Genomic DNA, 12334 nt, shown 5'->3' on the forward strand with positions numbered 1-12334 from the left:
TGGAGTCCTCAGGTATTAGGCAACGGTTAGTGTGGGAATTCAATGGCAAGGGTTGATAAATAAGATGAGCCAACAATCATGACTCGTTCGTTACTCTGTCCAATGTAGTGGACATGCCCAACCAGTGTCTGAAGAGGGGTGGGCGGATGGGTGGATATGTTGCGTGTTGTGACGTTCATTAGAAACAAGAAACAGATAGATATACGTGTGTGTATGAAGCAAGTCGTAGTCTCCTAAAAACCCAACGCCGGTGCCTAGTATGCCGAGGATAATAACAGCCCGCCCATGTCTCTCCGCCCGTCTTCCTTCACTCCCACTAGGTAATACGTCCGCTCCGTTCTCTCAGCGGTACGGTACAAGTTCTAACCAACTAAACCGGTCACGCTCTCCCTGACTGAGCCTTTGGGAATTGGAGCAACCACAGCTAAGATACTCCGCCCCCTCCTGCTCCTTGCAACAGGCAACTCATATTATTATGCTTGGACAGGCGGCACCGCTGCCCGTTTGTCGTCCGGTGGCGGGGATGATAGCGTGTCTTGACCGTTAGTCAACTCGGGCGGTTGCCGGTAGAGGATGATTTCGGATTGCTTGAAGTAGCGCCTGGCGTCTGTTGTTTGAGGACAGGGGGTTAGCAAAGCAGGTTGCGTGGAAGGTGAGGAAGGGGGGGATAGATAGACGGACCTTCGTCGATCAACACCAGGCTGAGGTAGTATCGTGTCGAGAACTTCTTGTTGACGTCGCGGAAGGTGGGAGTCAGGTCGAAGCCGCCGAGGAAGAGGCGGATGGGTATCGTCTCGCCGCGGGAGGGGGAGCCGTCCATGATCTGTTCAGCGCAGACAATGTTAGCATTTTTGTCAGGGATGTTTGGTTGGTTTTGTGGCGAATAGGGATGATGTCCATACCTCAAACCTCACCAGCGTCTCGCTCTCATGATACTGGTTGGGCGCGGCCCCCGTGGTCTCGCGGCGGATGATGCTCAGCTCCATATGCTTGATCTTGAGCCGGACGAGCAAGAAGTAGATGCGCCCGACGATGACATCCTTGAGGTGGTACATGCTCTTGGAGTACTCGAACTCGATGTGCAGGCAGTCCTCGATACCGACGTCCATCTTGATGCTGCTGTTGATCTCGGGCGGGACCCGGTAGCTGTAGACCCAGATGTCCTTCTCGCGGATCACGTCGGCCATGCGCCGCGACACAGTGACACGCACAAAGTACCGGAGCTTGACGTTGATGCCGTTGTACGACTCGTATTGTTTCTCGACGTTCTTGAAGTTGAAGTCGAAGGTTTGCGGGTGTTGCAGCTCGCCTGGCGCGGCGAGTTCCTGGACGAGGGAGAGGAACTCGTAGTGGTTGCCGCGGTCGAAGAACATTTCTGGAGGGGGAGGGAGGATGTTGGTATGTGTTGTTTGCCTAGTGTTGAAAGAAGGGAGGGTTACCTATTGTGCCGATGAACTGGACCTTGATGCCGGTGTGCTCTAGCCGCTTGCCGTCTTTCGGGCGCACGGTAACCTGACCCTTGACAGACTCGCCGTCCATGTATAGGGGCGCCTTCTCACGGCGGTTCTTGTCGAGCTTGACATCGACCATGGCGCGCTCATCGGCCTCGTCGAGGACGATGTCGATGTCGACGGGGGTCGCGAAGAAGTAGGACATGGTGGGCGAGGGGAGGTGGAGGACGAGGAGGTGGAGGGGAAGGTTGGAGCGGCGGTTGCGAGCTCGAGGGGAGGTGTCGAGTGGGATCTGAGATAATTGGAGGCTTTGGAGATTGCAGATGGGTCAAGCTTCGTCACGCAGCATGCGTGTGGTACAGAGGAGACAGGTTGGCTGCGGGAAGGTGTGCGATAGGGAGGGGGGGAGGTCGGGACTGGATGGATGTCTGGAGGAGCTCCAGTCACAGCGCGGTACCTTACATGGATGGTGGAGGGATGGATGATGGGATGGGGACTTGCAAGGTCCACGCAAGTGAGCTGCGGCGGGCGGCGGGAGGCCGGGAGAAGTGGGGCTAGGATCTTGGCACGGCTGCTGGACCCACCGACGGACGGCCACTGCCATCGGGGACCCGAGGCGTGGGTGCCAACCCTGATAACCCTGATCGAGAGATGGCTCTCCCCCAACCCTCGAGATTTTGCAGCTGGTGCTCCGTAAGGGTTAGGGGTATGCCAGTGAAAGCCCCACATCCGCCCCAGCCTCTGCCCTTTTCGGCCAACCACGAATCACGGCGTCGTCCTGCCCTAAAGCGAGCGGGAACCCAAAGTCTTTCTGTTCTTGGCATCTTCGGCGCACACAAGTCGAATTAATCCGCGCCGCAAAATCGACGTTTTTTCCAAGGCCTGGAGATCGATCACTCCGCCTACCTCTGCTGCTCTCCTCGACGACAACACCCACCCCCTCCTCACTCCTCCAGATACCGACGCAAAGATGCGCTACATCCACAGTGAGGAGACCATCGTGGTCCCCGAGAACGGTACGTTATCATGAGATTTGATTCTGTTATTGTGCCTGCTGCAGGTGGAGGGGAAGGAAAGGAAATGGACGACGGCGAGACTTGTTCGACGACATCACGACCCGACCCGACCAGCAACCCCCAACACATTTTGATTTTTTGATTTACGGCACTGAGACGACAAGGACGACAGCAATTGCGAATTGGCGATCGAGGACATGTTGGGAGGAGCTGGCTGTGACGATTTGGGGACTTCTGGCAATGGGCAACATCTCGGTCATGATGGTTCCAACAACGAAGGACTAACCCCGGTTTTGCTCTACAACAGTCAAGGTCTCGACCAAGTCGCGCATCGTGACGGTCGAGGGTCCCCGTGGCAAGCTTGTCAAGGACCTCAGCCACATCGCCGTCAACTTCTCGGTCCTCAAGAAGAACGTCATCGGCCTCGAGATCCACCATGGTTCCCGCAAGAACGTCGCCGCCCTCCGCACCGTCCGGACCATCATCAACAACATGATCATCGGTGTCACCAAGGGCTTCAAGTACAAGATGCGCTACGTCTATGCCCACTTCCCCATCAACGTCAACATCGAGAAGAACAAGGAGACTGGGCTCTGGGAGGTTGAGATCCGGTATGTGGTGTCCCGGACCCGATGAACGAGATTATGGGGGGAGTGAAAAGACGGATGGGAGATGCTGACGCGGGGTTGTGTCTTGTGCAGGAACTTCATCGGCGAGAAGAAGGTCCGGAACGTCACCATGCAGCCCGGCGTCGAGGTCGAGATCTCCAAGGCCCAGAAGGACGAGCTTATCCTGTTCGGCAACTCGATCGAGGCCGTCTCCCAGAGCGCCGCCGACATTCAGCAGAGCTGCAAGGTGCGGAACAAGGATATCCGGAAGGTTCGTCGTCACCACACCCACCCACACCCCCGGAAAAACCGAGCCGCGTACGGGCATGGCGAGAGACGGTGTTACTAACGCTTGACCACAAACAACAGTTCTTGGACGGTATCTACGTTTCGGAGAAGGGCAACGTGGTTGAGGAGTGATGGAAACGGCAGAAAGGCAACTTTAGGGCAGGCGAGCGTCGGCCATTGGGGGTTTCTTTGTGCTTTATGGGTCTCAAACCGGAGTGGCACGGGGGTCATGGGCATTTGCATTTTGTGTCGTGTGGCGGGGAAAAATGCGCGCTACCGCAAAAATGGGCATCCTTTTCGAACCACCACTGGTGTTGGTCTCGCATGCCAATGATACCTCCAGGTTTCCGTCCGGCTCCTCCTGCGTGCGGCTCTTCCACGGTTGAACTCGGCGGCTCGGGGCTTCGGTTAGGGTCCTAGGGATCTATCAGGTTGTCCCGGTTTGACCTGGGACGGATGGGAGTAATGTGGTTGAGGGGTTGATATGGGTTGCTGTGACATCTCAAAATATCACCTCTCAGTCAATGAGGCTCAAAACACACACAAAAAAAAACCATCTCATGGCTGACTGACTACGAATGGACTTGTTTCACATGAGAAGCACGAGCTCATGATGAGAAGATCTGGATGGATGGATTGCTCTCAAAAATATTTATTTAACGATCACAAACCCCACCGCCGTCACAACGCCACCCCGCCATCGAGCTGTACATATCTATCATGCCCTCCTGCTGTTCATCATCTCATCTCACTTCATGATCCCGTTCATTCATCATCGTCAATTCGTCGCCCATTCCTCATCGTCATCATCATAACCATCAACATGATCATGATCATCATGATTTCCCTTCATATCCTCCTCCTCCCTCCCCCGTTTCCCAACACCTGCCTACCCCGCCCCGCTGTGGTAAGTAGTTGTTTGATGGATGATAAGATGTCTGTCTGTCTAACCAACCGGAACGCCATGACGCCGTTTAAAGCAGATAGATGAAAGAAAAGGGAAAAGTAGGAAGCAGAGACGAAGGAATATGAATATACAGCAGAAGCGGAAAGAAATCAAAAAGATTTCAGGCATGTACTGGTGGGGGGAGAAAGATTAAAGCCCAATACCTTGATACCTATCCACGGGCGGGTTGGTAAAGGTAGAACCGGCTTATGCTCCCAGGTTTGGAGGGGGAGATCTCCTAATGGTTAGTTGGGTTCTCGGGCCCGTTTGTTTGTTGTCTCGATCAACTAGGGACGTCGTCCGGGCTATCCGCCGACGTCGTCAGCATCAATCTAACGGCCTAGGCGAGCGGTTCGACCTCACCGACGGCCCGCGCGACACGCGCGAGTGCGTGTGGGTGTGCGTCGTCCGCGTCACGCGGCTGGGCGTGCGGCTGTGCCGCGAGTGCCGCGAGCGGGACGTGGTGCGGGAGCGGCGGGTTCTGCTGCTGCGGGAGCCTAGAAAGGGGAATATCCGTCAGTAACTGAGATGGGTTGATGGGAGGAGGAAGGGAAATAAAAAAAAAGGAGGGGAAAACCCACTCGTCCCGGTATACGAATCCGAAAAGTAGCTGCTGCTCACATCACTCCTCGACTTCACCGGCACGCCCCCAGCCCTCTTCTTCTTGTCCTTATCCTGCTTCAACCCCAGCAGCAGCGCCAGCGTGCCAAACAGCGCGCCCAGCCCGAGCAGCTTCTTGCCCGTGCTTTTCTCCTTGCGCGCCCCCGCCGACGACGGCCGCCCGCCGTACCACGAAGTGTGCGTGTCCCGCCGCGAGTGGATCGACGAGCTGTCGCTGCTGCCGCCTCCTCCCTTCTTCTTGCCGAGTCCAAAGATGGCCATGGCCCCGTGCCACAGCCCGCGGACGACGCAGCACGCGCAGATGAGCAGCAAGAGGGCAACGCCGGCGATGGTGCCGATGACGATGCCCGCGATGGCGCCGCCGCTGAGCCCGCCGCCGCCTTGTTCTTCACCTTCGCCGCCGGGGACGACGACGCCGATGGTCTCGGTCGCGGCCGGCTCGGTTTCCGTGACGGTGGGCTCCCCGCCGCCGTCGCTGCTGCTGCTGGTGACGCGCCAGGGCGGGTTGAACTGGGTGGTAATCACCACGCCGTCCGAGGTGTAGGTGGTCGGGGTGGGTTCGGGGAGGGGCACCGGGCCGGGCTCGTTGGCCATGCACTGGCCCTCGTAGGCGCAGTACTGCCAGCTGGCGCAGCAGATTTTGCCGCAGGCGATCTGGCCGGACCCCTCGGGCGGGACGCAATTGGCGTCGTTCTGGCCGGTGGCGGCGGGGATCCAGGAGTTGTACGTGCGGGTGAAGGTTTTGGTGACGGTCCAAGTGGTGGTGTACCAGACCCAGCCGCCGCCGGCGTAGGCGGAGCAGCCGGCGATGCCGTTGGAGGTGTAGCACTGGGTGCCCTCTTCGCAGCAGTACATGTCGTTGTGGCCGCAGAACTGGTGGCAGGCGCCGCCGCGCGGGAGGAGGTAGCCGTAGCCGGCCGAGATCATGTCATTGTGCAGGTTGCGCGGGTAGGGGACAGCGAGGGCGATGGTGGCGAGGAGAAGGGCGGACAGGGAGGTCCGCAATATTGGTTGTTGGGACACCATTTTGGGAGGTGATGCGGAAAACAGGTGGGAAATGGATGTGTTGTGAAGATGAGAGTTTAGCAGTGGTTGAGGAAACCCGGAGCCCGGACGGAGGTGGTGGAGACCGGAGCGCCGGCGACCGGAGTCCCGGGGCCGCGACGGGCGGGACGGGGCCGGTGAGAGGTGCCGGTCGAGTCGGGGTTGCTAGAGTGAGTCTGGTGTTGGGGTGTGGCGTCAAGCGCTATTGAATGCGACTGGTCTCAGTGGGGTGGTTGCTCAGCCGCTTTGCTGGTTTGGCTTGTTCCGTCTGATGTTTGTCGAGATTGCGAATCCCTGAAACTGACTCGGAGGGCAGACCGACCCGAGGAATGTGTGTTCAGTTCGGTCGGTTTTGATGTTCGACTGGAATGAAAGTGGTCGCGGGGCTGTTGCGATGTCGTCCCACTTCTCACTCAGCCCAAGCTGTGATGTGGTGTTGACAAATGAATGACGATCTCATCAAAACATGAGAATAAAAAGTGACGAAATCGGCGGCTCGTTTGCAGGCGGAAGCATGCAGAAACGCAGCAGCAGGACGGCCATCGACTTGGAAGCAGAAGGAAAGGAAATGCAAAGGTGGGCGGGGATTCTTCAAGGCGGGATTTATTGTAACCCAGTATTTCGGATGGCTGGGTGTCAGTCAGAGAGAGAAGCTTGGTTTGGAATGTCGGGTTCCCGTTCGTGTTTTTCTGGTGTTCCCAACCTCCTCGTCAACTCCTTCGTGTGCCCAACCTCTCGCTTTTCCGCCTTTTTGCCCCTGAGCCTGCGGAACCTCTTACTTCATGCTTTGATTCGCCCGGTTCCTGAAATTCAACGTCGAACCCCAGCTCTTGGTTTCTCCGTTGTCCCTTGAGTCCCTTGTTGCATGGCTCCCTAGCAGAGAATGGAGTCATGGCTCTGAGTTGCTGAGTTGGCAGAGTGGGCATCCGTCAGCAAGCTTGGGAAAGCTCAAAAAACAAGCTGCGGGACAACGGCCGCCTTGCCCACCGCTGCTTGGCGCCCACCGCCATCTTATCTTATCGAACCCCCGGTCATTCTTTTTCTTGGCGTACTTACATACAGACGGTAATCATTGCGTCATTACGATATGAGTCTCGATGTTGTATCAGCTGATCTGATACATGTCCTTCCAAGCAGCCGGATTTACTCATACTCGTATGTATTCTGCTGGAGTTTCCGTGGGAAAACCAGCCCCTTTATAAACCAATGCGTTGGCGTCCACCACGCCCCTGGAACACGCTCAAAGAACGTCGCCGCTTCGTCTGTGAACACGTTCCAACAAATAACTCTTCGGGCGAGCATAACCTCTTGCAGATATGGAAGTTTATCCGGGCTTTCCAGGGCGAGGTCGTATAGGGCCCGTTCTTCCAGCCATGAGCGTCTTTGTCCATTTAACGTCAGCCATACGTCGAACTCGCTTGGCGACCAGGGATCATAGTAAAAACAGACGTCGGAGGTTTGATCCAACATTAGACATTGCAGGTTTGGCGGCAGCCTGTCGCAGATGTTGGTGCTCCTCATATCACTCATCGACGAGAAGAGAAGCCTGGGTGGGATACAAAGTTGGGTGAGCAACTCCATGGATACAAGACAGGCGAGCCGTCCTTGCGGTCCGAGATGGAGCCAGGCAAAATCCGTACAGCAATTTGCCATGTCGAGGTGCAGTCTCTGCAGTGTGCCGGTACAAAATGCCAGAGCATCATTCAGTCCTGGGTCGTTCTGGTCTGACGCCTCCTCCTCGAAACATGGTGCCTTTGTGATTTTGAGATCCTTCAGCGGCGGTCGAGCCCCCTTGCACATCGAATACCACCAGGCTCCCGAGGTATATGCCCACTCCGCGTGCAGAGTCTCAACTTGTGCCCACATATCCGTCCAGGGATTGGGCGACAGCAGGATGGGCCATCGGAACTTGACATGTCTGAGCCTGCGATCAAGCAAGATATCATGAAGCATTGCTTCCGGGAGCGCAGGGTCGTCAGCCATGCGATCTACACCTAGGTCCTCTGAGCCCAGAGCCAGCTCTTCCAGCTGTGGCAAGGCACGTTGTTCCATACGGCGCGCCAAGATCGACCTCAGAAACAGGTGCTCCTTGCCCTGAGGCAGACCCGAGTGGAGAGTGCGAACCTCAGGCGTAAGGAGCAGCAAGAGGGCGCAGGCTGTTTCCACAAACTCGTCCTGGAAAAAAGATTCGATTTCTTCGTCAAGGGTTGCAGGGACCGCCTCGATCCAGCTGGTGTAGTACTTCTCGCAAGCCTGGCGGATACGCATATCCAACTCTGGAAACAGCTTCGCGATGCGGTGGTATGTGGTATGGGTGGCATCGACACAGTCCGGGTCGTCGTCGAGCTTGTGGTCTAGAGATTCCATAAGCTCATCGAGCGCCGCCAAATCCCCCGGGTTGTGGGCATCCGGGTCCCCAAGCCATCTTGCCAAAACCTTCACGATGGAGACATGCCTGACCAACTTGGCCAAGCGAGGCGCTTCGAGCAGAGTGTTGATGAGGGAGTATAGCACACGAAGGTCCTTGATGCGGATGGTCCGATACAGGAATGGGTTGGCAATGTCGTGGAGCCGACGGTTGGTGCGGGCCAGGGCAGACAGGGTGGTGTGCGCCTCGTGCCACGTCTGTTCATCCTCGAAGCATTGGCGAGTTATATATTTAACTTCACCCTCGGAAGGAGGAGAGGTGTCGTTCTTGTCTGGGAACAAGGATTTTATTTGCGTCTCCTCAAGCTCAGGATACACCAGGTCCACGGTGAAGTGGTTGCAGATGTCAAGCAGAGTTTCGTTCGGAAGTTTCATAAGGCTCATGGTGGCGGTTTGATGCAAAGATGATCGCCAGGGAACTTGTCCGCAATTGGAGCGGAATCCAGCTGATGGAAAAGGGAAAGCACCGGACTCCCAACCTGAGGTGGAAGTCGATCTTGCCTACTTATAGGTACCTCAGCCACTTAGTGTATGAGGAGGTACCTTAAGTAGGTACGATACTAGTAAGGAAGGCATGCACTAATTAAGTACTGCAATCCCAAGCCCCCAACTTCCAATCCTGAAGTTATCTTTGCTCTTGGGACGCCCGGGCTGTGTCTCCCAACGTGTGATTGATTGCGGGGTCTTCCGCATCCCGCTCTTCTGCCAAGACATTCGAGCTCCCCGCCTGCGGTTACGTAACCTTCTTGCTGTCTCTCGTCCACCGCCCAGTGGGGACCTTGCGTGCTGAGGTCAGGTAGATCGGACCCAGAAGGGACCCAGACTGCGCTCCAACAACCTGGAACACCAGTCTCATGTCGATGCAGCTGTCAACCACGAGCCATTTACCTCACGCCCGGGCATCGACAGCACCACTTTGCCAGTAAACCATCACCATGTCGCTGGATCCGCCGACATACCTGGCATCGCTGCAAAACAACATCCGCCAGCGGCCGATTCCCTGGGATGGCGCCGTGCGCGCCGGCACTTTAACCGAAGACCAGCTCGCCCGCATCCGCGCCGTCGACAAGGTCAAGAAGGACGCCCGGAAACAAACCGTCGAGCAAGACATTGACGCCTACCGCCTTCTCTTCATCGGCGAGCCGGGCACCCAAAGCGTCCTCGAGTCTGCCGCCAAGCGTCAGGATGTCGTCCAGTACCTGCTCGTCCTTCTGAGCGACCTGCTCAACAGTACGTTTGGTCTACTCTCAACCATTGACACGGGCAGCGCACTTCTAACTCCCACCTTCGCCTCCCACCAGCCGTCCCCGAACTCTCCAGAAACATCGTCACCTCCTCCTCCGATCCCTATCGCCAATTCCTGCCTCTCCTCGCCCAATCCCCGAGCCCGGACGCCGCCATCCCCCTGCTGACCTCGACCGTGCTGGTCAGCCTGCTGTCCGGGTCGCGCGACGAATCCCCCGACACCGTCAACCGTGCCCTGCCCGTCATTTTCACCTACCTGTCGTCGCTCATCAAAAACTCGGACTCGGGTCTGCAGGACATTGGCGTCCAGGCATGCTCGTCCTTGCTCTACAGCCGCACCACGCGCCGGCAGTTCTGGAAGCAGCGGAGCGAGACGGTGACGCCGCTGGTGGAGATCCTGCGCGCGGCCGCCGGCGTGGGGAATAAGGACGCCTCGGCCAGCTTGTGGAGTAGGGCTACGGGCTCGTCGTCCAGGAGCGGGTTTGAGGGGTCGATTGGCGGCGGGGTGGGTTTGCAGCTGCTGTATCGCGTGCTGTTGGTGATGTGGCAGTTGAGCTTTGAGGCGGCCGAGATTGGGGATGACTTGAACGAGTAAGCCGTCTCCTCTTGTTTCGAAAAAGAGACGCCAACTAACCTATCCATCCACAGCGAATACGACATCGTCCTCCTCTACACCCAACTCCTCCGCATCTCCCCCAAGGAAAAGACCACCCGCCTCCTCGTCTCCACCCTCCTGAACCTCCTCGTCAACAACCAAAACACCCTCCTCCCCACCGCCGTGCTCGCCCGCCTGCCCGCCCTCCTCTCCAACCTCCAGTCGCGCCAGTTCGCCGACCCGGACCTGCGCGAGGACATGGACAAGCTGCGCGAGCTGGTGGACGAGTACACGCGCACCAAGACCACCTTTGACGAGTACGTCGGCGAGGTCAACTCGGGCCACCTGCGCTGGTCGCCGCCGCACAAGAGCGAGGTGTTTTGGGCCGAGAACGCGCGCAAGATTCTGGACTACGAAAACGGCGAGCTGGTGCGCAAGCTGGCCGAGATTATGAAGAAGCCGTGGGACAACGACAAGGCGGTGCTGGCGATCGCGTGTAACGATATCGGGTGTTTGGTGAGGGAGGTGCCCGAGAAGAGGGCGCAGCTGGAGAAGCTGGGGTTGAAGACGCGGATTATGGAGCTGATGGGCGAGGCGGACGAGAATGTGCGCTGGGAGAGCTTGAGGGCGTTGGGAGGGTGGTTGCAGTATAGTTTTGAGGGGGCGAAGTGAGGGGAGTTTACGTAGAGGGTTGTTTTAATTTGGGTTTTTTTACTCGGGTAGGGTTGTACGTTTTCCAGGTGGATGTTTTGTTTCCTCTTTCTTTTTGCATTGAAGATGTGGAATGTGTTTTTGGGAACACATAGGTATGGATGGGAACCTGGAATCACACCTAGACTGGCTGGGTTGAGTGTCTGTCTGGTCGTTGGTTGATGGGGGTGGGCTGGTTGGTTGTATGTACAAACTTGAGTGGTAGATGAATGCATCATATGCAATGGCTGAGGTTCTCCTAGTCTGTCTTCAATTACCTAGTAGGGAATCTGTCTCAATGTGAATGTGACGGTTCTTTGTGAGATCTGAAGTACTGATGTATGTACTGTCCTGAAGCTCCTTATCTTATCGGCGCCCCTCCATCGCGGTATAAGTCGACCAGCTTCGAGAAGACTCAACATCACCCCGCCGCCATCAACCATTCATCTCCAACAACTCCCAGCTGCTCAGTTTGCCAAAACTTTAACTTAAACCTAGTTCACCAAAACCCTGTTCAAAGGAAACCAAGGTGACCAGTCCCTTCATTTCACCTCAACAAGGGCTGTCAAAATGGCGCTGAAGAGGGTATGACATGCTTCAACATTAATACCTACTGTGCCTTTGAACTGGAAACTAACTCGTCACTTAACATCAGGTATACTTCCGTGTTCATGGCACCGTGCAGGGTGAGTTGGACTCTTAAAAGCTTCACTCACCCCCCGGAACCCGCTATGTTATGAAACTAACTCACGATGTCTGCTTAAATGTGTTGTACTAAACAGGAGTTGGATTCCGGTATGTCCCCTTCCTGATTCAACACCCCTCTCAACAGACAGACAAACAAACTCAACCCCAAATCCAAACAATCCATCTACCCCGTTCCGGGTCCTTCCCATCTTACGTCATATCTCAATCAATAACCCACAAAACAACTGCAAACCCGCCATAAGCTCCTGCTCCGTGAGCTGCTTTACTAAAGAGTAACAAAAAGGTACTTTACCCAAAAACGCGCCACCGAGCTCAACATCACCGGCTGGGTCCGCAACACCGACAACGGCAAGGTCGAGGGCGAGGCGCAGGGCGAGGAGGACGCCATCAAGACGTTTCTGAAACACATTGACAACGGGCCGCGGCACGCGCACGTGTGTAAGCTGGAGAAGGAGGAGCGGGAGGTGGTTCCGGAGGAGGAGGGTGGAGGGTTTGAGATTCGGCGTTGATTTGTATGTCACCCTCTTAGGTTATCAAGTCTGGTCTGGCTGGGCGTGGAGTTTATTTGGCTTGGGCGGTTAAATAATCGGGGGTTGAGTTGTTGATTCGCTAATATACTGGACTCTACCTTATACTGGATTGGACTTTGAGTTAGACGTTTGTCACGTTGGATTGTTGACTTGACTTATCTGCTG

At 56.3% G+C, this 12334-nt stretch overlaps 8 protein-coding genes across 8 annotated transcripts; 5 read left to right on the forward strand and 3 right to left on the reverse strand.

The window, feature by feature from the left end:
- Window positions 1-473: 473 nt before the first annotated feature.
- VTJ04DRAFT_2990 (uncharacterized protein) lies at window positions 474-1656 on the reverse strand (the record flags this gene model as incomplete). The annotated part of the gene is made up of 4 exons (XM_069360840.1): window positions 474-607; window positions 682-823; window positions 903-1375; window positions 1440-1656. 4 exons carry the CDS (start codon window positions 1654-1656, stop codon window positions 474-476), a joined length of 966 nt encoding a protein of 321 aa, XP_069221511.1.
- Window positions 1657-2421: 765 nt separating this feature from the next.
- Window positions 2422-3495, forward strand: VTJ04DRAFT_2991 (60S ribosomal protein uL6; the record flags this gene model as incomplete). The annotated part of the gene is made up of 4 exons (XM_069360841.1): window positions 2422-2467; window positions 2775-3078; window positions 3169-3346; window positions 3445-3495. 4 exons carry the CDS (start codon window positions 2422-2424, stop codon window positions 3493-3495), a joined length of 579 nt encoding a protein of 192 aa, XP_069221512.1.
- A 66-nt stretch (window positions 3496-3561) lies between these two features.
- Window positions 3562-3783, forward strand: VTJ04DRAFT_2992 (uncharacterized protein; the record flags this gene model as incomplete). Its single annotated transcript, XM_069360842.1, has 1 exon — window positions 3562-3783. One exon carries the CDS (start codon window positions 3562-3564, stop codon window positions 3781-3783), a length of 222 nt encoding a protein of 73 aa, XP_069221513.1.
- A 190-nt stretch (window positions 3784-3973) lies between these two features.
- Window positions 3974-4463, forward strand: VTJ04DRAFT_2993 (uncharacterized protein; the record flags this gene model as incomplete). The annotated part of the gene is made up of 2 exons (XM_069360843.1): window positions 3974-4270; window positions 4344-4463. 2 exons carry the CDS (start codon window positions 3974-3976, stop codon window positions 4461-4463), a joined length of 417 nt encoding a protein of 138 aa, XP_069221514.1.
- A 133-nt stretch (window positions 4464-4596) lies between these two features.
- VTJ04DRAFT_2994 (uncharacterized protein) lies at window positions 4597-5956 on the reverse strand (the record flags this gene model as incomplete). The annotated part of the gene is made up of 3 exons (XM_069360844.1): window positions 4597-4614; window positions 4673-4806; window positions 4891-5956. 3 exons carry the CDS (start codon window positions 5954-5956, stop codon window positions 4597-4599), a joined length of 1218 nt encoding a protein of 405 aa, XP_069221515.1.
- Window positions 5957-7117: 1161 nt separating this feature from the next.
- VTJ04DRAFT_2995 (uncharacterized protein) lies at window positions 7118-8785 on the reverse strand (the record flags this gene model as incomplete). Its single annotated transcript, XM_069360845.1, has 1 exon — window positions 7118-8785. The coding sequence occupies one exon, from the start codon at window positions 8783-8785 to the stop codon at window positions 7118-7120; it is 1668 nt and encodes a 555-aa protein (XP_069221516.1).
- Window positions 8786-9336: 551 nt separating this feature from the next.
- Window positions 9337-10913, forward strand: VTJ04DRAFT_2996 (uncharacterized protein; the record flags this gene model as incomplete). The annotated part of the gene is made up of 3 exons (XM_069360846.1): window positions 9337-9631; window positions 9703-10237; window positions 10295-10913. 3 exons carry the CDS (start codon window positions 9337-9339, stop codon window positions 10911-10913), a joined length of 1449 nt encoding a protein of 482 aa, XP_069221517.1.
- Window positions 10914-11501: 588 nt separating this feature from the next.
- On the forward strand, window positions 11502-12148 carry VTJ04DRAFT_2997 (uncharacterized protein; the record flags this gene model as incomplete). Its single annotated transcript, XM_069360847.1, has 4 exons — window positions 11502-11516; window positions 11587-11617; window positions 11714-11726; window positions 11923-12148. The coding sequence occupies 4 exons, from the start codon at window positions 11502-11504 to the stop codon at window positions 12146-12148; spliced, it is 285 nt and encodes a 94-aa protein (XP_069221518.1).
- Between the last annotated feature and the right edge of the window lie 186 nt (window positions 12149-12334).

Source organism: Mycothermus thermophilus (genome assembly GCF_041956435.1).
Source record: "Mycothermus thermophilus strain CBS 625.91 unplaced genomic scaffold VTJ04scaffold_2, whole genome shotgun sequence".
NCBI lineage: Eukaryota > Fungi > Ascomycota > Sordariomycetes > Sordariales > Chaetomiaceae > Mycothermus > Mycothermus thermophilus.